This window comes from Silurus aristotelis (genome assembly GCF_946808225.1).
Source record: "Silurus aristotelis genome assembly, chromosome: 5".
Lineage (NCBI taxonomy): Eukaryota > Metazoa > Chordata > Actinopteri > Siluriformes > Siluridae > Silurus > Silurus aristotelis.
In genome coordinates this window covers 16,727,130-16,754,033 of record NC_139578.1, presented here as the reverse complement: position 1 = coordinate 16,754,033, position 26,904 = coordinate 16,727,130, and the positions used below count along the sequence as shown (strand labels likewise).

The following is a 26,904-nucleotide window of genomic DNA, read 5'->3' as shown; positions in this document are numbered from 1 at the left end:
CTAAGGGCAATGGAGCTGGCCTGTGTTGACCTCCCAGTGGAGGCCTTCCAAGGATGGATTCACCATTCCAGGGCGTTTATCCCGCGATATATAGCCTGCGATGTGGATCAGGTGATGTGGCCCGATGCAGCTCAGCAACATGATGCCACACAGTGATTGTGGTGTGTTTGTGTGGTGTGAATAAAGTAAATAAAAAAACTTGACACCCTGATCATGTTTTCAAGAGTACTGTTGTGTGCAATAGATTCAGTTTTTGCATTGAGTTGTGTTACAGTAGTGTACATGCAGAATTTACTATAGATTTATACTCTTCATATGAAACTCTCAAATCTAAATGCCTAATCCTCTGCAGAGATCTAAAAACATCCATTACTGTACATTTTCAAAAATATGCATTGGCAGTTATGAAACAAAGAACCTTCTCACAAATTGAGCATTGTGTTTTCAATTGTTTTGCTGTAGCATGTAATGATGTGTATAGTGTTTACATTTTTGAAAGCTTCGAGCTGCTCTTTTGGTGAGAAAGTTTGAGTTTTGAAGTGAGAAGGTGTGGTTGTGTTTATGTAGCTTTAGAAAAGGGTGTTGTTTTTAGACATTGGGGAACATGAAGGAAACGTTTGTGAAATGCATTTTAGCATTTGAGAAAAACTTTAATATTACATTTATACTGATTTGAATATGATTAGTCAAACTTACCCAATTAAATGACAGCATTTCTCTGCTGAGGTGGATGTAGCAGTAGCTAAATTTCAAAGGTGATGGTAACTCTGCCCAGGAAAAGTAGGAGAGTGTGAGTTTTGGGTGAATTTGAGAAAAAAAAAAGGAGAAAGAGAAAAAGAAATTCAGAGAAAAAGGAAAGAAAATTTGATCAAATTTAGATTTAGAATCTAGATTAAAATTTGTTAAAGAACTGTACTTAGCTAGATTTGGTGTTTGTACAAGAATCATACTTTGGAGAACACTTTTCTTTTCCACATTTGGAGATTTGTCCCTTGGAGGTTTTTCATTCTTTCGGACTCGGTTTGAGACAGTTCGCTACGCGAGACTAAACAGATGGCGAGCCGCCATCACGGATCAGATTGAAGTTTCTTTGGATTCACATTGGGTATACTTTTTTGAGTTTTTGTTAAAATACATCACAGTTCGCAGTTGCTCATTGAACGGATTGAAAGCTTAAGGAAACGATTACTGATCCTTTCGGTTCCACCGAAACTGAGAATTCATTGATGGGGTATGGACATCTACAATTGTAATTATTGTTCAGTTAATTGTGTTTTGGATTTAATTGATCGGATTGATTGAACTGATTGAACCTTTTGTTTTATGTATGATATTTTTGCGTGGTGAAAGGGTTAAGCATCCAAATATCAGGGATTTTGATGCAAACTGTTCACTAAAAAGAGGGAAAAATCAAACAAACACAGGGAAACAAGTTATTACGAAATCCGTGGCAAATTATCTGTGTACTAATTGAGTTTCATAATTCTTGATTTGTGTTGACATTACAATTGATGTCTATTTATTTTTTTCTCTCAGTGCATAGAAAATAAAATTTTTTCTTGTGCCACACAACTGCATAAATTCACATTTTTCTAAATCGCTGTGTGTGTTTTCCTGCTTCCTGTGACCTCCTAATCGGATAAATGGGAAAGGTTACGTTAGGAAGGGCATCCAGCGTAAAACGTGTCAAATCGAACATGCGGATCATGAATATGGATGATCCGCTCCCTAATGGGAGAAGCCGAAAGAAAGACTTTGAAATTTCAAAGACTTTTTTCTGCGCCATAATGTATGTACTGGTTTTACAAAGTAATGAGGAGTTTTTAACTGCAGCTTCCATTTAATGCAATTGTCACTGCTCTCTCTAGTGTGAGGTCATCTTCCAGCAGTAGTCTGCCTCTAAGTTTAGCATTTTGTTTTCTATTTGTCCAAATAGTGTTTCTAACACATTTAACACTATTTGTTTCTGTTCTTCCCTTACAAACTAGAGCCTTCCAGAGACAACCCAAGCGTCGTGCAGCAGTTTCAGTCTCCTCCATTAGATCTTTCTTTTGCCTGTGGACTGCCCTTTTCCTCTTTATAATACATTTTGTTACCAAAATCTATTAGATAAAAAGGAGACCATTGAACGAGTGTTGAATATACCACAATGTTTCTTTTAACAGCTGAATATCATTGCTTTAATGTATGTATCCTGCAGCAAAGGTTTAGGTATTTTTGCTGCTACTGCTATAATCTCTCATGATAAGTTCTCCCTCTAGTGGATGGTCTGAAGCACAACGATGGGACTCTGCAAAGACTGTATCCAGGATATGACCAGGATACATATCCTACATGCAAATCCTGGATAAATCTAGGCATGTCCACCATAGAACCTTTTTATTTATTATTATATTATCAATTACTACAAGTATTATAGGTATACATGCATAACTCTGCTGGCCAGGTAGTAAAAAAGTAGTTTTTTTTTAACCAAGCCAGTATCAGCAGGATAAAAACAGGATTGTTAAGATAAAAAATTTAGAATTCTTTCAGAAATTACACCAAAGCTCGAGGTCACATCCCTCTTAATAATGATGATGATTGTTATTATTATTATTATTATTATTATTATTATTATTATTATTATTATTATTATTATTATTATTATAAGGTTGCTCCGCCCCCAAAAATGAAGGCTGATTCATATTATTAAAACAGCACAACCCCAAAGACACTGACCAACTACCAGCTGGAAATTTTGACAAGACACATGTTTATATTATAGACAGTGGTTTTGTTCTTCTTTATCTAGATGCACACATTTCCAAACATAAACACATTAAATAAAGATGATCTTTGTCTCTTGATTTACATCAGTAACAGATCCTGTCATGACTATTCTTTGTTTTGGGTTTTTTTTTTTTTTTTATAGATACTTGCTGCTTAAATTACATGATTAGAAATATAAAATAATATCTAAACAATAATCTTTTTGAGGACCTTCACCTGATACAACTTTTAACTACAGCTCTTTAATTCTAGGACACATTTTAAGATTTTTATTTGTTATAGACAGGGGCGCAATTAACAGTTTTAAGGGGGGTATGCAATACAGAATTTTGGGCCCCCACATATATATATATATATATATATATATATATATATATATATATATATATATATATATATATATATATATATATATATATATATATATATATATATATATATATATATATATATACAATGTTATATTATTAAATAATAAAGTTAATATGGTTTAATTTTATTTACAGGGAATTTATTTTATTTCACCACAGTGTTATTATTTAAAATATATGTGTGTATGTACGATTAAAAAAAAATAACTAATTGGAAAAAGTTTAATTGATGATTGTGGGGCCCCCTAGCGTTCTCTTGGGCCCATATGCCTGGCATACTCTGCACCCCCCCTAACGGCGCCCCTGGTTACAGACAATAGTTCAGCTGTGCATTAGGTAAAAAATTTATAAATATCAAATAGAAGAGAATATAAGAAATTATATTATATGCCGATAAGGTCGATGTATTAAAAAAAATAGTGAAAATATATTCAGATGTGCAAAAGGGAAGTACAAAATGTAATGTATAACAGACGAAAAAAAGTAGCAGTAATTATGACCTCTACCCCCAAAACAACACAGAATTCTGCCCATGTCCGCAATTTCTAGCTGCAAAATTTTTATTACAAAGGACCATTTTTATATACCAAAAAGGTTTTTTCAGATTGTCGGTATCGAAAATGTGCCTCGACATTGTTTGAGAAAGTGGTATCGTCCATCTCTCCTGGAAGGCCCTATAATCCGCAGCTCAGACCTGCTTGCTGCGAATCCTATCACGTGACAAAACTCCGCAATCCGATTGGCTGCTTGTCTTTAGCGTGGGTAAATAGCCGTGTGAGGGCGGAACTTGCTACCGATAATAAACCCCCCATAGTGAAAGGTGCGTTGTTGGTGCTGTTGCATGATGCTGGCAAGTAGATCAAGTAAAGGATGTATTAATCAGATGACGATAAATTCTATCACCATGAACTCCTCTACGAGAAGTGAAAGTGACTGGCAGGGATTAGTGAGCGAGGTGAGTGTTGGACATCCGCAGTGAGATCACATGTAACATATGGATCAGGATCCGGTCAACATTGTGTCTAATGAGAATAGATATGATACAATATGGCGTGATCATACAGTTACATTACACGAGGATGTTTCTATGCTTTAATATCTTACATTGGTTTTCCGTGTATCTTTCATTATTGACTGTTATAAATAAACAAAGCAATCCAGGCAGAATGATGAAACTCTGTTTTCTTTTCCAGATATTATAAAAAAAACGCCATACCCTGATCTAGAACAAGGATCAGTCTCCTGTTTTATTAGACAAAAACACTTCATACAGGCTTTACAAGGAATTTCACTCTGCTGTACTCCTGCTTGTAGACATTACAAGATAACACGAATATAAACAATATTGTCAATATAACACATTTTCTATGTAGAAAATGATCTACGACCAGGCTGTAGGTAAAAAGGAAGGATATTGAACAGAAATGCACACATACCCACATAGCAGATGATTTCTGAACAAATGTAACAGGTTTCATGCCTGGAACCGAAGCACGGGAACTTCATTTATAGAAAATATTGGAACTATAAATAATAAACATCTCTTAACATTAAACATGTAATTATTGGCAAATTGGTGTAGTATCACTGCATTGATTTGGTCACAGAAGGAGCTGGAAAAAAAAGTGTGATGTTATTGCCTATAATGCAGTGTATTTTATTGCTTTTATACATCAGGTTGAAGGTTAAGAAAAGTAGCAAAGAAAATCAATTATGAAAAACCTTTAAATAGCCATGTTTCATGCTGGGTTATTTCATCCTTCACTAAAAAGTAGTTTGCTCCAATTCTACCTGTGTTTTCTGCAGGCTTTCATAAGCTGGTGCATGTGCTGAACAGTTATCATATTTGTTAGAAGAAGGTCATCTGAGATAAAATTTGATATACACTGCCTTGATTTACAAAATTAAATGTATTGCAATGTTTCAAGTTTCTGTGTATAATGTCTTGTAGGTTTACTCTTTGCAAGTTTGGTGTAGACTTTTTTCAGGTTTCGAATAGTGTCAGAGAGAATTATACCTCACTCAATGACATATAAGCCACATGACCTGCAGTAATGCTACCATTGCTCTTTCTTAACAACCTATGGTCACAGAAAAATATAGATTTGGGTAAAGAAAATGCCAGCAAGGACATTTTCAACCAATCAGATTCCATGGTTGGAATGATTCATTGTGTAAAAACTATAATCACACAACCTGATATTGGGTATTCTCTGCATAGTTATGTCAAGCAAATTATGAGCCAAAGGATACTTAAGCTGTTGCATGTAAAGCTTTTCGAGCATTGGTGCCAAAAAGGCTGATCACGTTACACATGTAATTATGTTGTGAGATTAGATTCATTTTTTCGGTGTTCGGGATAAATGGTGTAAGTAATTTTAAGTACCTTGCCATTATCCTTACATTGATTGCTGTCAAGTGGCTCATCTTTATTTGGGATAAAAATAACAATGTACAATTGCCACGTGTTTAAAAACCCATGCAGTCATGAAATTGCAAGTGCATGTTGTTCAGAGGTTAAATTGAACCGATGACAGTATTTGGAATGACTCATCAAACTTAAAACTTTGTGCTTTGTTTTTCTATTTGTATTGTTTGCAACGGGTATTTGTAGTGTTTACCGTCCTGGTAATCTGTTTGTAATCCGAATAGCTTTACGTTAGCAGGAAGTACTCCATTAAGAAAATGAAACGGGTTGAGTCTTATCTCCTCCCCTCAAACAAAGTTTTTACTATTTACTTTTCCAGGAGTGTCGAATTAAAACGGTTTGACCTGTCTGAGGTGTTCTGTGTAGTTCTACAAGGGAATTAATATCTGGAATGTTATACGTAAATAGAAAAGATGGGTAAATGATTAAACGGAAAGAATGGTAGGAAAATTGTGAACACATACATGCATCATAATATATTCATTTGTATTTTTTTTTTTTTTTTTTTAGTTTCTGATATGCAAGCGTAAGCTGGAGAGTAAGAAGGAGGCTCTGCTGATTCTGTCCAAAGAGCTCGACACATGTCAGCAAGAGAGAGACCAATACAAGCTGATGGCCAATCAGCTGCGTGAGAGACATCAGGGCCTGAAGAAAAAATACAGAGAACTAATTGTGTGTTCTATGAAACATTCTAATGTTGAAGATGATATTCCCTGATAAATGACTTAATAAAGAAATTAACATTCCTAACTTGTCCCTTACTCTTGTACTTTGTGTTACAGGATGGAGATCCTACATTACCACCAGAGAAACGCAACCAGGTGGGTCTGAGATCAATAGCATAACCATCAGAACAGTTACAGTTGGACAGGGTTTAAATCAACTATTAGACTTGATTTATACAGATTTAAATCAAATGGGCCTTCAATACTAGAGTAAATATTAACATGCCTGTGATATGTTCAATTTGAATGCTATTAGCAGATTGAATAAAATTGTTCAGACTTCTTTCGAAAGCCAATGCATTTGCATATCAGTTTGCAATAAAACAAACAAAATACAATTCAAGCAACTCAGCATCTCATTGGTCATAAAGTATTGATAGTAGTGTCGGCTGAAAGGTAAATCACAGGACATAAGACGAGACATTTTTTTATGGTAAAAATCAACACAAGGATGAACAAAAAAGGGGATTTTTAAAGTAACCCATCGACAGCAATGTGAAAAAAACATCTCTTTAACTTTACCATATAAACAATTGCACAGTGTCACAAGTATTTTAAGTTGGTAGCATTACTAGCTGCATTACCAAGAGACATAAAAAAAAAACATGAGGTTAATGAGGGAATGGGGGAGGTGGTAGCCTAGTTGTTATGGCATTGGACGTTGGATCTGGAGGTTGTGGGTTCATGTCCCGGCTATACCAGGCTGCCACTGTTGGGCCATGGATCAAGGCACTTAACCCCCAACTTCATGGGTGCTCAGCTGTGGGAATGTGGATAAAGTACTCTGCCAGGGACAGTCCCAAACCCAGCTCGAAAGAAGTGTGGGCATTGGCTAGCAACCTGACCCTGTAACAAAACCGCTACGGAAATGGCAAGTAACCCATCAGGCCCTTGCCGTCCACTGAGCTTAAAGGCGCTCCAGCGTAAAAAGGGCATCCAGCGTAAAAACGTGCCAAATCAAACATGCAAAGGATCCGCTGTGGCGACCCCTAATGGGAGAAGCCGAAAAAAAGTTTAATCAAGTTTGGGGTGGTAACAGTAATAGTTGTTGTGGATTTTTTTTTTTCTCTGGCACTGTCATGTTTTATACTTTATCAAATGTCTATAATATTCCACTAATATATAATATCTCTCTCTCTCTCTCTTACTCTTTCTCTTTATTTGTTTGTAATTCTCTCTCAGGTTAATTTGGCACAGCTGCTGAGGGATTCACGGGACAGGAGTAAGCAGTTATCAGAGGAAGTGAAGGAGCTGAATCAGAGACTAACTGAGGCTCAGGGTGACAACAAGGTAATTAACAACACGTAATAGTGCACACACACGCACACACACACACACACACACATTCATCTGTGAAGAAACAACTAGAGCACATAAGATATATGGTTGTTGAGAATGCAACACATACATGGACTCACTCCACAGTGGTTTACGATAACATTTCTGCTTCCTCTACAGCTTTTGAGAATGACAATCACTAAACAGAGGCTAGGGGATGATGAAGTTGGGGTCAGGCACTTCCCAGCCCATGAGCGTGAAGATTTAGTCAGGCTGTTGGAGGAAGCAGGACTGCAGGTAAAGAGTCACCAATGGCTGTACACTCCCCAATTCATTGATGTGTTAAGGCCATTTCCTTTTTTCTTTTTCTCAGTTTAAGCATTTGATGTGTTTTCTTGTTCTATTGTGAGAAAAATGTGGGTTTATGAGATTTGCATTCTGTTTTTATGGACATTTCACACAGTGTCCCAACTGTTTTGGAACTTCAAGGCCAACCTTATAGTGAATTTTGATATAAATCATTATGAACGGGGGTGTTGGCATGCTTGAACAGGTTTGGGTATCTCTATCGATCTATCAATCTAAAATATACAGCGAGTAAAATAAGTATTGAACACGTCACAGTTCTTCTTACTAAATATATTTCTAAAGGTGCAATCCACACATGCAAAGAAATCAAACCATACATGTCTATGAATTAAGTTGATTTTAATAATGTGAAATGGCACAGGGAAAAAAAGTATTGAACAAATGGAGAGAGAGAGAGAGAGAGAGAGAGAGAGAGAGAGAGAGAGAGAGAGAGAGAGAAGTAAAAAAAAGGCATGGAAAGCCAAGACACCTGCTGAAATCAATCAGTAATTAGAAAGCAATCCTGCCCCTTTTCAGTACAAATTAATATCAGATGGTTTAATCCCAAATAATGGGCTATATAAAGGTGTCCCATTACCAAGGTGTCACACAAGAAACATCTCATGATGGGTAAAAGCAAAGAGCTCTCTCAAGCCTGTCACAACCTTATTGTTGCAAAATATACTGATGGCTTTGGTTACCAAAGGATTTCTAAACTTCTGAATGTTCCAGTGAGCACTGTTGGGGCCATAATCCGGAAGTGGAAAGAACATTTCACCATAAACTGGCCATGACCAGGTGCTCCTCGCAAGATTTCTGACAAAGGAGTGAAAAGAATTATCAGAAGAGTTGTCCAAGAGCCAAGGACCACTTGCGGAGCGCTTCAGAAAGCCTTGGAATTAGCAGGTACAATTGTTTAAAAGAAAACAACAAGTATCGCACTCGACCACCATGACCTGTGTGCACGCTCACCACGCAAGACTTCACTGCTGAAGAAATTGCATGTTAAAGCTTGCTTAAAGTTTGCTGCACAACATTTGGACAAGCCTGTAAAATACTGGGAGAATATAGTCTGTCAGATGAGACCAAAATTGAACTCTTTGGATGCCATAATCCACAACACCATACCAACAGTGAAGTTTGGAGGTGGGAACATCATGGTGTGGGGCTGTTTTTCAGCATATGGTAATGACAAACTCCATATAATTGAAGGAAGGATGAATGGAAAATTCCATTCTTGATAAAAGTCTGCTGCTATTTACCAGGAGGAGGGTTAAATGAGGGTGGACATTACAGCAAGACAATGATCCAAAACTCACAGCCAAGGAAAGGTTTTAAAGAAAGAAAATAAAGCTGCTAGAATGGTCCAGCCAACCACCTGACCTGAATCCAATTGAAAATCTATGGAAAGAACTAAAGATCAGAGTTCATAGAAGAGGCCACAAAACCTTTAAGATTTGACGACTGTTTGTGAAGAGGGCCACACCAACGATAATATTTTAGGGATGCACCGAAATGAAAATTCTTGGCCAAAACCAAAAATGAGGAAAATCAAGGCCAAAACCAAAAACCGAAATACCGAAAGAAAAGATTGTCAATTATTAGAACCATTGCATTTATGGCTATGAGTGTGTACTAACCTCACTAAAATCACTGCATTGCAATTCAAAGAATAAATCATTTACAAAAGTGTTTTATTTATTATTATAACTTATTGTTATTTATTTGTTACCATTCATAGTATTGACAGACAGACAGCAGTCGATTACTATTAGCAACGGGTCTGTTAAACAAAAATAATTGACCGCCGAACGTTTGGAAGCCCATTGATGTGAATGGAACGTTCTAATCTACAGCATTAAGAAGAGCCGTGTAATAAATAATATTATATTATAATCATTATTATTTTCGGGATCCACGGGGAATGTTTTAAAGATCAACCCGTCGATCCACTGGCGACCACTGATCTAGGGCAATGAATTCCATCATTTTTTGTGTTATGCCTTTTGCCTTGGCACCATCACTGGAAAACTTTCCTGCCTTTTCAAAAACGTCCTCTACAGACTCATGCGCATGCTCGGATTGACTTTACTTTTCTTCTCATATTTAGAATTGCAATCGGGATGTTTGGATTTCAGGTGATAAATTAAACCCGACTTGGAGTGACTCTTTGCAGATACACCCCCTCTTGAAATTTCAGCATTGCATGTTTTGCAAATTGCTATCCGCACACCGCAGACATGTTGCTTATATCCAGATAACCGTGTGCTGGCTGCGCTTTTTTATTGCGTCATTACAATTGTGTTTCGGCCGTGTTGTTTCTGTGATTTAGGTATTATGGCCGAATTTTCAGTGCATACCTGTAATTTATGATTGGCCTCACGCGGGCGGACAGGGACGTACAAAGGGCCGGATGTGGCCCGCGGGCCGTAGTTTGCCCAGGTCTGGTGTAGAAGAATGTGCTTAAATCACACCCAAGCAATGTGTACAACTAGTTTCTCCATACACGAGGAGTCTTGAAGCCGTCATTACCAACAAAAAGGTTTTTTTTTTGGGGGGGGGGGGGGGGGTTAAACAGTATCTCTCAAAAGTAAGTACTCCTCACATTTCAGCAACCATTTTAGTACATCTACTGAAGAGAAAATACTATGGAAATGAAAGTTGGATATATTTTAGAGTAGTCAATGTGCAGTTTGTATAGCAGTACAGATTTACTCTCCTCTAAAAATAACTCAACATACAGCTATTATTGTCAGAATAACTGCGAACAAAAGTGAGTACACCGTAAGGCAGGGGTGTCAAACTCGGGCCCTGTAATTAAATGTGGCCCGCGAGATTATATCAAATGTGTATTCGAGCTGGCCCGCCAGTATATAGCATATACACCGCTAATACTACAAATCCCAGAATGCTTTGTTAGTGTGTTTGCGCGTCAGTCAAGACCGCTGAAAAACTTCTCGCTGAAAAACTGAAAAAAGCGCTAAATTTACCCGGTGATTTGCCGACTTTGAAGCTCAGAAATGCAGATTTGAACTGCTCAATAATCCGTTTGTGGTTGACGTGGAAAGCGCACCAACCAACCTCCAAATGGAGCTAATTTGAACTCCAGTGTAGAGACATGCTCAAGTCAAAGTACCGCTCTGTGTGTGCTGCACAGTTTCCATGTTTCCTCCCCGACACACTGCTCCAACTCCGTGCCCAAGCTGCTCAAATACTCTATGTTCAGCAGCACATATCTGTGTGAGAAACTGTTCTCTTTAATGAAGATGAACAAAACACCACTCAGGAGTCTCACTGATGAACATCTTCACTCAATCCTGAGGATTTCCTCAGCTCAGAGCCTAAACCCAGACAGGATGCTCAGCTCAGAACCTAAACCCAGACATGATGCTCAGCTCAGAGACTAAACCCAGACATGATGCTCAGCTCAGAGCCTAAACCCAGACATGATGCACATTGGCTTGAACCAATGTGCATCAGAGTAAATCAGAGTGTAAAAACTGGGCTTGAATGAATTATGTCTTTATGCACTTTTTCTACTCAAAGGCATGGACTGGTAATAGTTAAAAGGTTGTGTTTTTTCTTTTTTTTATTGAAGGAAATTATTATTATTTTTGGTTGTTTTATTGTTGGCCTGTGGAAAAAAGTTTTAGAGAGATGAAAAAAATGCACAATTGCAGTCAATTTTTCAATAAATATTGAGTTTGGCCCATTAATTCGTCCCAGTTTTAAATTTTGGCCCACTGTGAATTTGAGTTTGACACCCCTGCCCTAAGTGATAACAGCTGTATATCATGTAACAATGCAAAGCCACATGTACTATTCATCATGTTCAAGTTTTTGTCTGCTTGACTGGATCATACAAATTTGTGTATCTTGTACTCGAGCAAGATAAAAATTTGGTGCTTTGAGTAAAATTTTCTCATACTGACCACTGGCTGTTCAACATGCACTTCATGGCAAAGAACTTTCTGAGGATTTAAGAATTAGAATTGTTGCTCTCCATAAAGATGCCCAGGATATAAGATCAGTAACACCCTTAAACTGAGTTACAGTACAGTGGCCAGGGTCATACAGAGGTTTTCCAAAAGGGGTTCACTCGGAACACGGGTCCATTAAAGAAGTTGAGTGCTTATAGGAAGGTCCGCTTGTCAGTGCTCAGACCGTACGCCGCACACTGCCACACGTCGGTTTGCCTGGCCGTCGTCCCAAAATAAAACCTCTTAAGCTGACTCACAAGAAAGCCCTAAAAACAGTTTGCTGAAGAAGACCTGTCCAAGAGCATAAATTACTGGAACCATGTCCTGTAGTCTGATTAGTGTGTATGTATATATAAATATAAAAAAAAAATTATATATAATCTATCTTCCTCTGTACAGCATGTAAACCAGATCTTCAAGGAGCTCTCTTTGTGCACAGGGGCATTGCCATGCTGGAACAGTTTTGGGTTTCCAAGTTCAAGTGAATGCAAAATGTTATTAAGCGCATCTAAGGACGTCCTATAGAATTGAGTGCCTCCAGCTTCGTGGTAAGAGTTTGGGGAAAAAACACATTAGCAGGAAAGGTCAGGTGACCCAACACCCGGGTTAGAGTAGAAGTTTTCCTGCTATAGAGCTCTGACCTCAACCATAAAGTACTTACAGGGTAAAACATCTGTGCAATATTACCCATGTTGCAGAGAGAAGAGCTGGAGAACAGCCTGAAGGCAGTGAGTGATGAATTGGAGGATGTAAAAGCAGAAAGGACTGTATACAAAGAGAAAGCTGACCGCCTCAACCTCGAGCTCAACCATGTATTAGGTGGTGGAGGTAAACGCATCGTGGACGTGGATGCGCTCTGCATGGAGAACAGGTCAGGCACCATTTCATGTAGCTACAGACTACAGCTGGTATCAAATCATATTAAAACATTTAGAAAATGCTATAGTCATTCATAATAAACATTTATTTATAAGGAATTTAGTCTTTGTTAGCTTTCATAAAGCCTTATAGTGGTTAATCATTATCATGATTAGTCTTTCTTTTTTTTATCTGATGGGACTTAAACACAGCTTTAAGGGCACATTGACAGGTGAGAAGGTAAAAACTGATATGTCTGGACAAAACTCAAGCCAAAGGACATCACTTAAAGCAGGAAAAACAGAAACTGAATGATTGTAAAATCATTTTATCATGTATTTTACATAGGGCTTTTATTCTCTGCACTTTCCTTGATTTAGTTTTTAAGGCTCTGATTTTTTTTAATCACTGTATTCTGAGCAATAAATAACAGTGTACAAGTGAAACGAGTGGCAGGTTGGTTATGTTGGTATTTGAAGTTGCAACCTTTTCAATCAGATGTCTAATGACTAAACCACTGAGCTCCCTTTTAAAGAAAGCTGTATCAAGTTTAGACCTCGTGGCAGAAACAGGTTTAAGGTTATGGTAGGAAAATGTCATTTATTTATCACGAACCCCTGAACTACAAACAATCAAACAGGACCAAAGTGTTAGTGATCCACCACTACATTTTCAGTAGCCATCAAGAGCAGTTCATAGTTTCCTTTTGTGACTGTACCTGCTGATGGTGTGCAAAACATATGTTTTGGCTTTATTACACCACAATATAAGATTCTAATTATTTGTGACATTAATTGTGCTTAATTCTCACCCTCTTTATTTATATATATATATATATATATATATATATATATATATATATATATATATATATATATATATATAAATAAAGAGGGTGAGAATTAAGCACAATTAATGTATATATATACATTATATATATATTCCTATATATATATAGGAAAATAAGTATTTGAACACCCTGCAATTTTGCAAGTTCTCCCATTTAGAAATCATGGAGGGGTCTGAAATTGTCATCGTAGGTGCATGTCCACTGTGAGAGACATAATCTAAAAAAAAAAAAAATCCAGAAATCACAATTATTTAAAATGTTAAAATTAGTGTCAATAAAACTTATAGATTTTTTTTCTTGCACTAAATTCAGCTAAGTGCTTCGCATTGCCATGTCTCTCTTAACTCCAGGTATTTGCATGAAAGGCTAAAACAAATTCAAGAAGAAGTCAGTCTACTGAAAGCAAACATAATGAAATACAAGGTATGAATTAAAATTAAGTTTGTAAAGGGGTTTTGCTTTTAATTGAAGCAATAAATTGTCCTCTGGGATACTGCATCTATACGTTTAATTTTTGTGTTGCAGAATGCCCTGGACCGGAGAAAGAACACGAAAACGAGTGGCAAATCTAACACTAGTGCACTTACTGGTGTGCTCTCTGCTAAACAGGGTAACCAGAGGGTAGCTCAGAAGAGAATATATTTTATAGCTTAAAATGGAAGATGTGAAGGCTTGGATGTGAATTAATTTAGCGCCAACTGAAATCTTTTATTTATTTATTAGTTTTCTTCTGTCTCACCTGTCTTCTACCTTTTCTCATATTTATTGCCACTTACCACTCAAACGACATGTTTCACTGCAGTGCAAGATTTATTGTCGGAGGATAATGGATGTGGTCTTCCAGTCACACCTCAGTCTCTCTCTGACCTAAAGTCCCTGGCCATGGCTCTGCTGGAAACAATTCATGAGAAGAACATGGTAATTCAGCACCAACGCCAGACTAACAGGTGTGTGTGTGTGTGTGTGTGTGTGTGTGTGTGTGTGTGTGTGTGTGTGTGTGTGTGTGTGTGTGTGTGTGTGTGTGTGTGTGTGTGTGTGTGTGTGTGTGTGTGTGGTCTTTTGTCTTACTTTATTTTTCTAAACCATTTTTTAAGTTTTTGGGCACATGCAGAGAAATCTTCAACATAAATAATTAAATGTAACTAATGAATCTAATGTAAAGGGCAGCAAACAGTAATGGACTTTTTAAACGTATCAGTAGTCTCAAGAAGACTTTGGCAAGTCCTTTAAAATGTTTAGAACTGTACAAAGTCGTCACACTTGCAGACTTTACCTGACAGACTTTCTATTTGTTTTGCATTTTTGTGGTGTTAAAATAGAAACAAATGTTTTTGGTTGTTGTTGTTTGTTTTTTGTTTATTTCCCCTTTCCGATTTTTATGGGAAAAGTAATGCTGGCAAATATGCTCAATAATGCAGATGTCATCAAATAAACATCAACAGTTGAGGTCATAGGTTTCGTACGCCTTGCAGAGTCTGCAAAATGTTTAATAATTGTAAAATAAATAAATAAGAAGGGCATAAAAATGCATTGTTTTTATTTAGAGTTGCTCGGAATAAGCTGCTTTATATATTTATGTAGTCCACAAGATGCAATAATAAGTACAATCTATACAAATGTACCAGATCAAATGCTCGATTTTTAATACGTTGTTTTCTGGATAGCCAATGTCTGTTTTTATGTTTTGTGATAGTCATTTCTAAATTCCTTGATGATATTGAGCAGTTAATCTGTTCTTCTTAAGAAATATTCTTCAGGGACTGAAATATGAGTCTCAAGAAGGCAACATGACACATACAGTATAATGCCAGAAGTGTGTAAACTATTCAACAAGCTGATTTGTATAATTTATTTAATTTTCTCGGAAACATGTAAATAACATAACATAAATAAAAGTTTACACACATGGCCCTTGATGCATCATGTTTGCTTTCTTGGAAATCAGCTAATCTTATGTATGTTTGAGTACTTTATCTGTCTTAAATGCAAAGACAGTGGTCTCAAAATGGCAAAAGTTTCTGCATATAGGAAAGAAATCAAATATACATACAATGTAATAATAGTAATAGTAATAATAATATACAGTTCCTGAAGATTTATTTAATTTTTTAAGAAAAATGGGCAGTTTAACTGGGAACAACATGATCAAAAAACCTAAGGCAATAAGTTGACTTTCAACTTTAACTATAATTTTGATGTTTATAAAATTAGGGTGACTTAGACTTTTGCACAGTATGGTACTTCTGGACTAAGATCACACATTTAAAAGTAACCCCTATAGCTCAATGATTGTTTTAATGCTTTAGAGACTGAAAGCTCCAACTTTGGTGGTGTTAATGTTCCTTTGACAGGATTCTTGGAAACCGAGTTGCTGAGCTTGAGAAGAAATTGAAGACTCTGGAGGTATCTGGACTTTGGAGTTTACCAGGTCAGTGCTGTGTTCTGCTTTTAGGTATTAGCTAATTATTGCACAGTGGTTTACATTAGGATGCACTAGTGCCGTGTGACTGTAATTGCAAATTTTCATGCATTTCATCTTCGTTTTTTTCGCTATATCTGTTAAAGAATACACCATACACATACATTTATTAGTGCAGAGATCTGAGGCTACAGCACTAGGAATATATATATAGCAGTGTTTTAAATGATATGTTTGGCTAGATCTTGCTCACCATATCTAGAACTGTTACTGTGTAAAACTAACATCTGGGTTCAGAACAGTCTACACATATGCTCACTGGCTACTTTATTATGAACACCATACTAATACTTTGTAGGATTGCTTTCAGAACAGCTGCAGTTCTTCATGGAATGGATTCCACAGGATTCACTCTTTTGAGATTCTGGTCCATGCTGATGTGATAGCGGCACAAAATCGCTGCAGATTTAGCACTTTTTGTTCGATCACATCCTACCAGTGCTCTGTCGGATTCAGATCTGGTGACAGCAGAAGTCATTAAGTACAATTAACTCATAAGCGTTGTGTGGGAACCCAGCTTAAGATGATTTATCATGCTGGAATAGCAATTATTAGCTTATTAGTTGTTGGGATGCATGTCAGCATTAATATGTTGTTGCATTCATACAATGCTGAATTTCACTTTAAGGGACAAAATGGGTACCAAATAATCCTCACACCATTACACCACCACCACCAGCCCAAACCGAATCAGCTCCAACTCTTGGCTGATGAGAGTGGAATGCATTGGGGTGCTGCTGTAGAAGCCAAACATGTTGCATGTTTTAGATGCTTCTCTACTCCATATGGTTGCAAAGAGTGTGTTTTTCTTTAAGTTACCATCACCTCCTTGTCAGTGTGAACCAGTCTAGGTAATCGCTTGCATTACCAGAAGAAGTGAAGTGGCCAGTGAGTATATATGCATTAGTCTGTATTCTCACCCAAGCTGCATCTCAAAGCCTTGCTATATAAAAAAAATCAAGTCAAATGTCAAATTTATGATGTTTTCTCTCCTTTCCTTTGTTGCCTTGTTAAGGTCTGACCTACAGCATATCAGTGGGATTAGGGAGTATGTTTCTGCCCCTCTGGCTTTTGTTTCATTATGTGTCGACAGGATGCTGGCCACCTGCCCACTAACCTGCCCCTCATTTCTTTGTCATAACCACTTCCCCATAAACATTCCATTCTAACATGATGTCTGTGTGTGTCCAGAGCTTAAACCCCAGGCACTAAAGGTGTATGCTTTTCTCCTCTAGCCAACAAAGTCATGATAATTAGCTGATATGTTAAATTGTCTGTCCTGTACATTTTTAGCAAAAGGTTTAGCAAGGGTACAGGAAATTTAGCTTTTCTTTAATGTAAGTATTAGCTTTATACATTATCTTAATGTCAGCAAGTCAAAGATTCTCATTTGGTTTTAGGCATCTGATCTCCTTTGGCTTAACCGGTGTGTTACGTGGTGTTTGAGTGGGCAGATTCCCCCCCCGTTTTGTTGCAGTTAACATTGTGAAAGCAACTGCTTTTTTATGCTAATACATTTGGATTAATCAGGTTTATCAATGACCATTTTTCATTGAAACTGTATGCCTTTACCTTGATGGACTTCATGCATTTAGCAGCAAAAGCAGTCATAGTAAAGTGCAGGGCTCCCTTTCTCCATCCACAAGAGGGCAGTGTGGCTCTTTCCCCATTCTCCAAGTCTACATCTGAAGCACTGAGGCTCAGCGAAGCTCGCCTGTCGTAAGACTGTCTTTCTACCACCATAAAACTGACAAGCATCCATTACAAAAAATGATTGCCCACATTACGAACACATTTGGGGAATGTGTTGTTATTAGTGGAATTTGTAGACGAGACAGAGGGGCTTGCGGCTCACCCTAGCAAGGTAAATGCAGCTGGGAGGGAAGAGAGTGGCCTTGTGAAAACACACCAGTTAATGCCAGGTGGAAAATATAGGAATATTGACCACAAGAGGGGAAATGTCAGCATTTCATTACTAGTATTAAGAGCCCACACTTACCCTTAGTACAGAGATATAAGCCTTTTCAACTGCATAGAAATGTTCAGTTGTAAAAACAGGTGAACCATTTTCCCAGTCAGTTCATCCCATGTTATTGTCTCTTTAGGTGACTTCTTGTGTTCAGACACTATGTTTTGTGATGGCAATGTGGCAGACAAACAGTCATGTCAAAATATGAGCTCAGTCAGGTGTCTTCACTTCCATGTTTTTTTGATGCGTGTAAAAGACAGGTGCAGGTGCACGTTTGCATTGCGGTACAGTACCGGCACTTATAGTAAGGAACAAGGTGAATTAATTGTAAAGAGTAACATCCTTTTGTATATAGTCTGTATGTGTGTGTGTGTGTGTGTGTGTGTGTGTGTGTGTGTGAGCAAGCATATATGTATTGTGTGTAAGAGAGACAAAAAGAGGATTCTAGCCAATCTGCTTTGTGTGTGTGTCTGTGTGTGTGAGAGAGAGAGAGAGAGAGAGAGAGGGAGGGAGAGGGAGGGAGAATGACAGACACACACACAGAAACAGGGAGCAAACGGATGGATGGGCAGCTGCCAGGTGGGAATAGCCACTCATCCATCCATTCCGCTTTGCGCAGCAGGCTGTGCCAAGCGTCCGTCCTGCTCTGCATACCAAATTAGCCCAAGTTTTTAATTGGTTCTGAGGTGCCTTTCTACATCACATCAATGACCTTTTCAAACCAAGGGAGCTGAACATGGTGCTTTTAAAGCATTAATCAGTCACCACTCGATAAATAACAACCACATTTATTGTTTTTGGATGTGAGGGTAAGAGAGAGGCAGAGAGATAAAATCTACCATCTAGTGAAGTATCCTTAAACCAGATAGCCACCTTGAGTGATACCAATCCCCTCATTGTGTCATAGTATCTACCTTGGAAAAGTTCCTACTGCATAAACCTTTTGGATAATTTAACACAACTTTGCCAAAATACTGCTGTGCCCCTTGACATGGTAGGGGTGTTCTCAGGAAGCGGGCAAACGTTTAAGCATTGGCAATTGCTATTTGTAATGGCATGGGTCTAATAGTGAACATTTGCTTGTGAGCAGCATATGGCTTTAGACTGTGATGCGTATCAGCTAGCACTAATGAAGACGGATGACAGGATGTCTGTAGCCACTTCCTCTGTGAGTGTGTGAGGGTATGTGTCGGTCTGTATCTGTGTGTGGTTGTGTATTCTTAATATTTAATCTCAAGTGATTGTGTGTGTGTGTGTGTGTGTGTGTGTGTGTGTGTGTGTGTGTGTGTGTGTGTATCTATGTACGTATTTGTGTGTGTGTATATCTATGTACGTATTTGTGTGTGTATATATATGTGTGTGTATATATATGTGTGTGTATATATATGTGTGTATATATGTGTATATTTTATATATATATATATATATATATATATATATATATATATATATATATATATATATATATATATATAAAATATGGGGTATAACGGTACACGAAATTCACGGATCAGTACCTCGTTTTTTTTATTTCAATTTAAGTTCAATTTCCTTATAGTTGTGGGAAATAAATGCAAAACATACATCTGCTTGCTATTTTTCATTAACATTTGTGATCAACATGTGAAAAGTTTACATTTTTCAAACAATTTTCAATAAAATGCCTGCTTGGTTAAATAATATATAAAATAATATTATATAAAAAAAAGTGCAATACACTTTTTTTTATTATATTAATTAAATTCAGTAATCAATAAAATATACACATCAAATTGTTCATTCATTCATTTTCTCCCGCTTATCCGTAATTCGGGTCGCGGGGGCAGCAGTCTAAGCAGGCCCCACGTCACTCCGACGTCACGGACCTTGATATTTCCCTCGTAAGGGATACACATCAAATTGATTTAATAAAATTAAATAAATGAAAAAAAAACATCTGGCTATTTGTGCTTTTAATTATATGATTTATTCAACTTTTCTACTTATTTCAGCATACATTAACAAATGTGTTCATTCCTTCCATCTTTTATTCATTCACTCCCTTCATAGGCGGAATTGTCAGGAATTTCTCTTCCTTTTAAAAGAAATTCTTGAAGCTGGACATAAAATGCTAAAGATTGGATAGCGGCTAGCGCTATGGATTCAAGATTCAAGATGTACATTTTTTTCGCTTCACTGCATGTTGCATCCTGGCTATAACTACGTTTATGACAAATAAAAGATCTTGAATCTATAGCGCTAGCGCTGTTGATTCTTTAGCATTTTCAAGCATACGCAAAATAAATCTTGTTTCCGGTACGGAGTGAGTAGCCACAGTGACACTACACTAACGCTAGTTTCCTTTTTATACCTCTGGCATTCTTGTGCATGTTTTGAAAATATATTTTTTTTTAATTCTCAAAGTGCCAGGCGGAGACTAAACAAACTTGTGGTCCGCCACTTTATAATGTCCCTGAGGAAACTGATTGTAATGAGATTGTAAAGTCAGGCGTTCCGCGTGTAGAAATGATTGCATTCGGTACAAATACGTGTACAGTTAAACCCCTAATATATTTTTGTATGTATATATATATATAATGTGTGTATGGTTAGGGTAAGGTCTTTTTATGGTTACAGTTATGTGGAGTGAAGAAGATGGATGTGGTGAGGATGTGTTTTGGGTTAGTTGAAGTGAGTTTGAGGTTCAGTTTATTTTGGTTGGGGTTTGGAGTAGTCAGGATGAGGTTAGGGTTCAGTGTATCCTGGTAGGGTTAGTCAAGGTTAGGTGTAGTGAGGATAAGGTTAGAGATAGGTAGGATGAGGTTACTAAAGTCTGACACCCCTGTCCTGTGAAGTCCCATCCTGTCATCCCAGAATCCTCCTCAGTCATTCTGAACCATCCATGCTGCAAATGTAGTTGTCTTGAAGAAATTAAATGATAACACAATGTTTCCTCTTGGTCTCGGTGTTCAGCAGGAGGTAAAGATGCCATTATTTTGAGTGAGAGTCAGCGTGCCACACCTCCCTCCTCTCTTGGCCTTCCTTTACAGCCTGTGCCCATGGACCGGTTGACTGATTCACAGCCCCCTGCAGGTGAGGGAGTGTAATTGTGTGTAACTGAAACCACTGTTCTCTAATTGTGCCCTCAACTCATTGCTAAAGAGCCATAATTAGCGTGATCACTCGCTGTAGCTCGTCCTGCATGTGTCACCACAAACTGCTTCATGCACGCTCTAATCGCTGTGGTAGCTAAATGGCCGATCCTTCTCAAATGCCATGGCATTTTGCAAATGCTAGCAAATTCTCGCCTGCTGACATTCACCAACTTTTGGGGCATTTTTGCAGAAGGGATGGTCCATAAATATGGATGCCAGCCATATTGTGAGCTTTTTCTCTTTTCACTCATACTCAAGAAAGCTGTGTGTTTAACCTTTTGCTTGCATGCATCCAAACATGCCTCAGTAATCCAAGTGAATGGGTGTTAATTGCTTCTCCACATGGATGATTTTGTATTAGAATGGCGTTTTTAATATGCTGATGTGAAGACTCTAACAAATAAATCTATTTTTGCTATTGATGGGCTGCTTAAGCTTTCCAAAAAGCTTTTTGTATTACCAAATTTATAGACATTTCTTTCCTTTATTATTTGGTCTCTTTTATATCAAGGTTATTATTATTATTTTATCTCGACATTTTATAAGATGAGCTGCCTTGAAGTTATTGAGATCCTACCACCATCTTCTAGTTTTTAGCCCACAGGGCACTGCTTCATTAGCAATGGCACTAAAACAATGACCATTAATCTTCTTTGTCCCCATGACTGGTTCAGATGACAGGACAGGAAGTGGTGGGTTATTGCCATGGGAACTGGACACAGCTGGCGATGACAGCTTCCTGAATGTGTGGCCTCGCTCCCGCCCCAGTCCAGATGGAGGTGGGGATGAGGTGGAGACACCTGTCACCTCTGAGCAAGGGGAGGAGACGCCGTCTTGCAGGCTGGAAATCATGAGGCACGCAGAGCAACGGCTTTGTGATGATGGAGCTGCGCCAGTTGCAGGGATGCAACCAATCGCGAAGCAGCATCCTGTCGTAGAGGAGGGGCAAGTTGTAGAGTTGGACAGCAGCTTGACTGTGGAAGAAGGTGAAGATGCTGCAATGGCACTTGCTTCTCCGGTGTCTGATGGCTCTGATTATTCTCCACATCTCGGTTCAATGCGCATCTGTGACCAAATCCAGAATGAGGACTATATCCACCATGATTTTAGACAGATTTTAAGTGTAGCTGCTGATCCTGAAGATGTGTTGGAAGAGAGGTTTTTAAGTTTTGCATCTATTTTCAAAGAGCCCACCCCAGCTTCACCTCTCACACCACGCTGGGAGCTGGACTATCAATCAGGAGAGACTGATAGCTGTCACAGTGAAAGTGTGGCTTAAATATCGAGCACAATTTTTTTTCTTATTTAGAGCAGGAACAGATCTTTTAGAAACTGAAATCTCTGAAGCAAAAGTATGTTTTGTTGCCCTGTGTGTTTCAAGCCTTAATATTCAGTTGGTGACCTTGGTCAGGCATTGTCAATAAATACAAATATGAAACATGAAACACATAGGGCCTGGCTATAAGTGAACTAAAGTGTGCACACTTAACACTTGTATCTCAAGATGTTTGACTGTACGTATAGTCTAAAGCCAATGCATGTATTTGAGATTTTTTGTGTTTTGCTTCAGTTTTACAGTTTACAGTTTTTTTCAGTTTTATCTTTTAAATGCTGTATTACAGTATGCTCAATTTTACAATTCCAGAGTATACATTATTAAGCAACAGTTATTCAACTTCCATCAACAGGGAAGTACTGTGATACATACGTATATCACACCAGAGTCAAGGAAAAGGTGTCCCTAAGCCATTCGGTAAGAAAAGAAAACTGATTATGTAACAAGAGCCATAAAATAAAAGAATACATGGAGTATTTCATTATCCACAAAAAAAAAAAAAACAGATCCCAAATATTTTCTATTTTATATCTTCTCTACTTCCTGTTGCCTCAGCAGGATATTTGTTCTTTTAATTCCCCTTTTTCCTTGGTTAAAAAAAAATTATAATAAGTCTTCCCATTTGTCCTACAAATGATGCAATTTTCTCCACACGGATTGTGCACATCTGAATTAACAGATGATTCACAAACAATATCAAAATGTTTCAAAATATGATGGTATTGCTGTTTACACAATGGCTAATTATATATCGATTTAAGCGTTTACAAATGTTGATTGTGGCTGCACTCTGCTTTTTTGCTGCATGTGCCTTATAATGCAAAATGAACTGTGCTTTCTCTGTTGGGAGAAAACGGATAAATGGGATAATGGGTGTGTTTGTTTTTTTCTTTTCTTTCTGGCATTAGGTTTATGTCCTATGTCTAGTCTATCTGATATGGTATACCTGTTTCATTAAATATTAATATATATTTTCTCAAAATCTCAATGCATCAATTTCATATTGCGGTTTTCAGTTTTTGTGCCGTTCGTAACTTCTATGCACTTATTAACTCGTTAAAACATTAAGCTGATGGCAGTCATTTGTATTATCCTTGTAACACAAATATCAAAAACACATTGTAAACTCCTCCACCAGAAAGCAATCTGTACAACAGACCCAGTTTATGGTGTCAGTGGTTTCACAGAATGTTAGAGAACCCCTGTGCATGCAGCCACGGTGCTGTGAAGACCTTAATGCCAGTGTCCAAGAGTAGCACTACTGGAAACTACACTCTTGTGCATGTGTTAAATCAACATCCTGTAAATACCTGATTTCTCTTGCGAAGAGGTAGCTTCTGTGTGCATTTTTGTTTTGCTTATTTTTTAGTATTCAGTTTTTTTTTTTCTATTCCAATCTAGGCTACACTCACACACACACACACACACACACACACACACACACACACACACACACACACACACACACACACACACACACACACACACATCATCATCTCAGCATGGACTCAGCTGGCAGTCGGTTTTTCTGAGCAAATGCCTGATCTAAGCCAAAAACCCAATTGCGTATTCTGCAGAAGGCATGGCTTTTCTATTTTTGATCTCACTTTGCTATATTCACTCACACACATACAATCACAATGACACACTCCTTCTCAATCATATGGGCAGAAATTTTGGAGAAGCCAGGCGAAGGGTGAGGCGGGATGCCAGCTGATGCGTCATGTTGGTGGGCTATATAGAACGACAGACTGAATTATGCTCTATTGAAGCCATGAGCCGAGCCAGCGCAGTCCCAGACTAGCCCACAAGTGATTATGTAAAATTAGCCACATGGAACACTGGGAGACCTCTTGCCTTTTCTTAGGAAGGTTTGTGTAAATGTGCATTTTGGATGTTGGAAAATGTGCAACACATCAGATGCAGTATCTCATACTGCAAGAGAATAGAAGTGCTGAAAAGTTATTTATAATAAAATGCTAATTTAGATATGAATTTACTTATTTTTATTAACTACATAAGGAACAAACATTGAGTGGAGATGACAGACATTTTTCTTGCACTATACAAGACAGGATTAAATAATGACCAATATTTAATATTATTTCTGATGACACTGAAGGCTAAAAAAACACTGAAGGCGAGATCTTTTGGAATGAGTGTTCTGGTATTGCATGAAGAAGACACAGGGTTCTAGCTACAGGTATGGACTTGAGGTTTGAATTCTAAGTTTGGTAACAACCTCTCTGAATACTTTGCAGGCACAGAGGGAGTTTCGGCTTTGCGTCATCTTTTCATTGCTCCCATAGATCATCTGAGTCACTATTTATGACAGAAGAGAAGCCCACCCAATTCATTACGACTTTCTCTGCCACTGCTTAACTTGTTTCTGCTTCAGCGAACTCTTGGGGGGGAGGATCAAGATGTTGATATGATGCCGCTTGAAGTCGACTATCTTCTTTACACCCTCCATCCCACACATCAGCCCAGCGTTCCCATCACACGCCCCCACTGTCTCAGCGTCAGATCGTCAGTCTCCTGCCACAGCTACTCCACAGGAAGGAAGATATTCCCAACTTACTCTTGGGTTGTTTCAGACAAAGAACAACACGTTGGTTAAGGAGAAGGCACACAGACACTGTTCAATTATTCATAGAAGAATAAGGAGAAGCTGTCAGATCTGAGCACGAGTAGGGTTGTGAATGTGCTTTCAGTTAGCCAGGTAAGAATTTTGGAAAGCATGTACATACACTTGTTTCTTCCATCTATTATCAATTAAGAAAAATCAAATGTAGACAGACAAGCATAAGGATCTGATCATAACTAACAAGGGCCTAATTGTAGTGGCTAAATGACTGATTAAGAATTTATAAAACAGCAGTTTGTGTTGGGTGTTGGAACAAAAGTGGTCCAAGGAAGAAAAGGTAATGAACCAGTGAGAGAGTCATGGGCGGTTGAGACTCACTGATGTGAGTTGGGAGTGAAGGCTAATTTGTGCGGTCTGATCCCATACAAAAGCTACCGTAGCATAAATTGCTAAAAAAAAAGATTCATGCTGGCTATGATGGAAAGATGTTGGAACATATAGCTCATAGTCCTGCGTTTGGAGCCGTGCTGTCCACCACTGGAAAAAGCCCACAGCCTCCCTGACTGACAGCCCCTGGTGCTCTACATTCAGAGAGATGATTGACTTTGAGGGGGTGCCACTAGAGCTAAGAGGAAAATGATGCCACTCGATCTGTCAGGTGTCTAATGAGATGTGAGTATATGAATGTGTGAATGTAATGTACAGTTAATATACATTAATGCCAAATGTGAGCTAACACAACTTCGAATCGAATCAAACATGTAAGTTGAATATGGTCTTTTTTGCCATATAATGGTTGCATAATTTGCAATCATGCTGCACTATAGAGGGTGTTTTAACAACTTTAACCCTCTTTAACCCTTTAATCTGCATAACACTTTATACACAGTTAAGCTTATGGCAAGAATAAGCAATCCTAACTATTAGGGATCTTTTAGAACAGAATAATTAAATAAGTTTTGCTAGTTTTAAGATGAGACATTTAATAAGCTTTCCATATGCTCTACGTCTTACAGATTTACTGACGTATGAGTAGATCCAATCAGAGGTGGCAAAATTTAATTGTCCTTCACTCAAGTAGAAGTACAGATACTCATATTTTAAAGACTGTGTACTGACTACACTTTTTTACTCAAATTATAGTAAATTAAATTAATATATGAATACAAAAGCATTAAAATTTTGTTACCTAATGAATGTATTCAGGCTGAACATCCACCATATAGAACACAAGTAGAGAAAAGATGAGGTGATCAGAAATGTCTCTGTTCTCAGTCATGTTTGCATCACTGACCCCCTCTGTCTCATTCACATTAACCACAGACTTCTTTTTGCCTTCTGCCCTGCTTGTTGTTAGCGTTGTAAATTAGTCTACATCTGTGGTGCATGAAAGCCAGAAATGATACACCAGTGGCAGATTGAAAAAGCCGCACAATGACAGGAAACAGGTTGAATAAATAAGAAGTGAAGTAAAGTACTGACACTGATACTTTCTACCTCTGGATACAAACTTTGAAATTAAAAACATAATGGATAATACAAGTATATTCATTTTGCATACTTCTATGTATATTTAAGTATTCATACTTGTATTTAAAAAAAAATAATAATAAATAATAGTTATTTAAGTATGCATACTAATAATTCTAGTATGAGTACTTATTTTTAAGTATTTTTTATATATATATATATATATATATATATATATATATATATATATATATATATATATATATATATATATATATATATATATATATGTTTAGAAATGCACTTTTTTGTTTATTTC

The 26,904-nt window shown here is 37.6% G+C and overlaps 1 protein-coding gene across 5 annotated transcripts; it reads left to right on the top strand.

The window, feature by feature from the left end:
- The first annotated feature begins 3,892 nt into the window (after positions 1-3,892).
- ccdc149a (coiled-coil domain containing 149a) lies at positions 3,893-23,140 on the top strand. Of its 5 annotated transcripts, none has more exons than XM_083540862.1 (13): positions 3,893-4,098; positions 6,082-6,243; positions 6,354-6,392; positions 7,479-7,586; positions 7,755-7,871; positions 12,601-12,773; positions 13,961-14,033; positions 14,136-14,220; positions 14,413-14,557; positions 15,962-16,038; positions 17,105-17,137; positions 21,011-21,130; positions 21,867-23,140. In XM_083540862.1, the coding sequence occupies exons 1-13, from the start codon at positions 3,985-3,987 to the stop codon at positions 22,469-22,471; spliced, it is 1,851 nt and encodes a 616-aa protein (XP_083396988.1). In that variant the 5' UTR covers positions 3,893-3,984; the 3' UTR covers positions 22,472-23,140. The 5 variants fall into 5 exon arrangements, with proteins under 5 accessions (XP_083396988.1, XP_083396987.1, XP_083396985.1 ...); XM_083540859.1 differs by having other exon boundaries at positions 3,910-4,098; positions 21,014-21,130; XM_083540861.1 differs by lacking the exon at positions 17,105-17,137 and having other exon boundaries at positions 3,904-4,098; positions 21,014-21,130.
- The last annotated feature ends 3,764 nt before the right edge of the window (positions 23,141-26,904 follow it).

Bases quoted from the DNA above. Each gene is read 5' to 3' on its own strand.
- ccdc149a (XM_083540862.1), top strand. From the start codon at position 3,985: ATGATGCTGGCAAGTAGATCAAGTAAAGGATGTATTAATCAGATGACG. The intron at 7,872-12,600 runs GTAAAGAGTCAC...CCCATGTTGCAG, and splicing joins TGGAGGAAGCAGGACTGCAG to AGAGAAGAGCTGGAGAACAG. The intron at 12,774-13,960 runs GTCAGGCACCAT...TCTTAACTCCAG, and splicing joins GCGCTCTGCATGGAGAACAG to GTATTTGCATGAAAGGCTAA.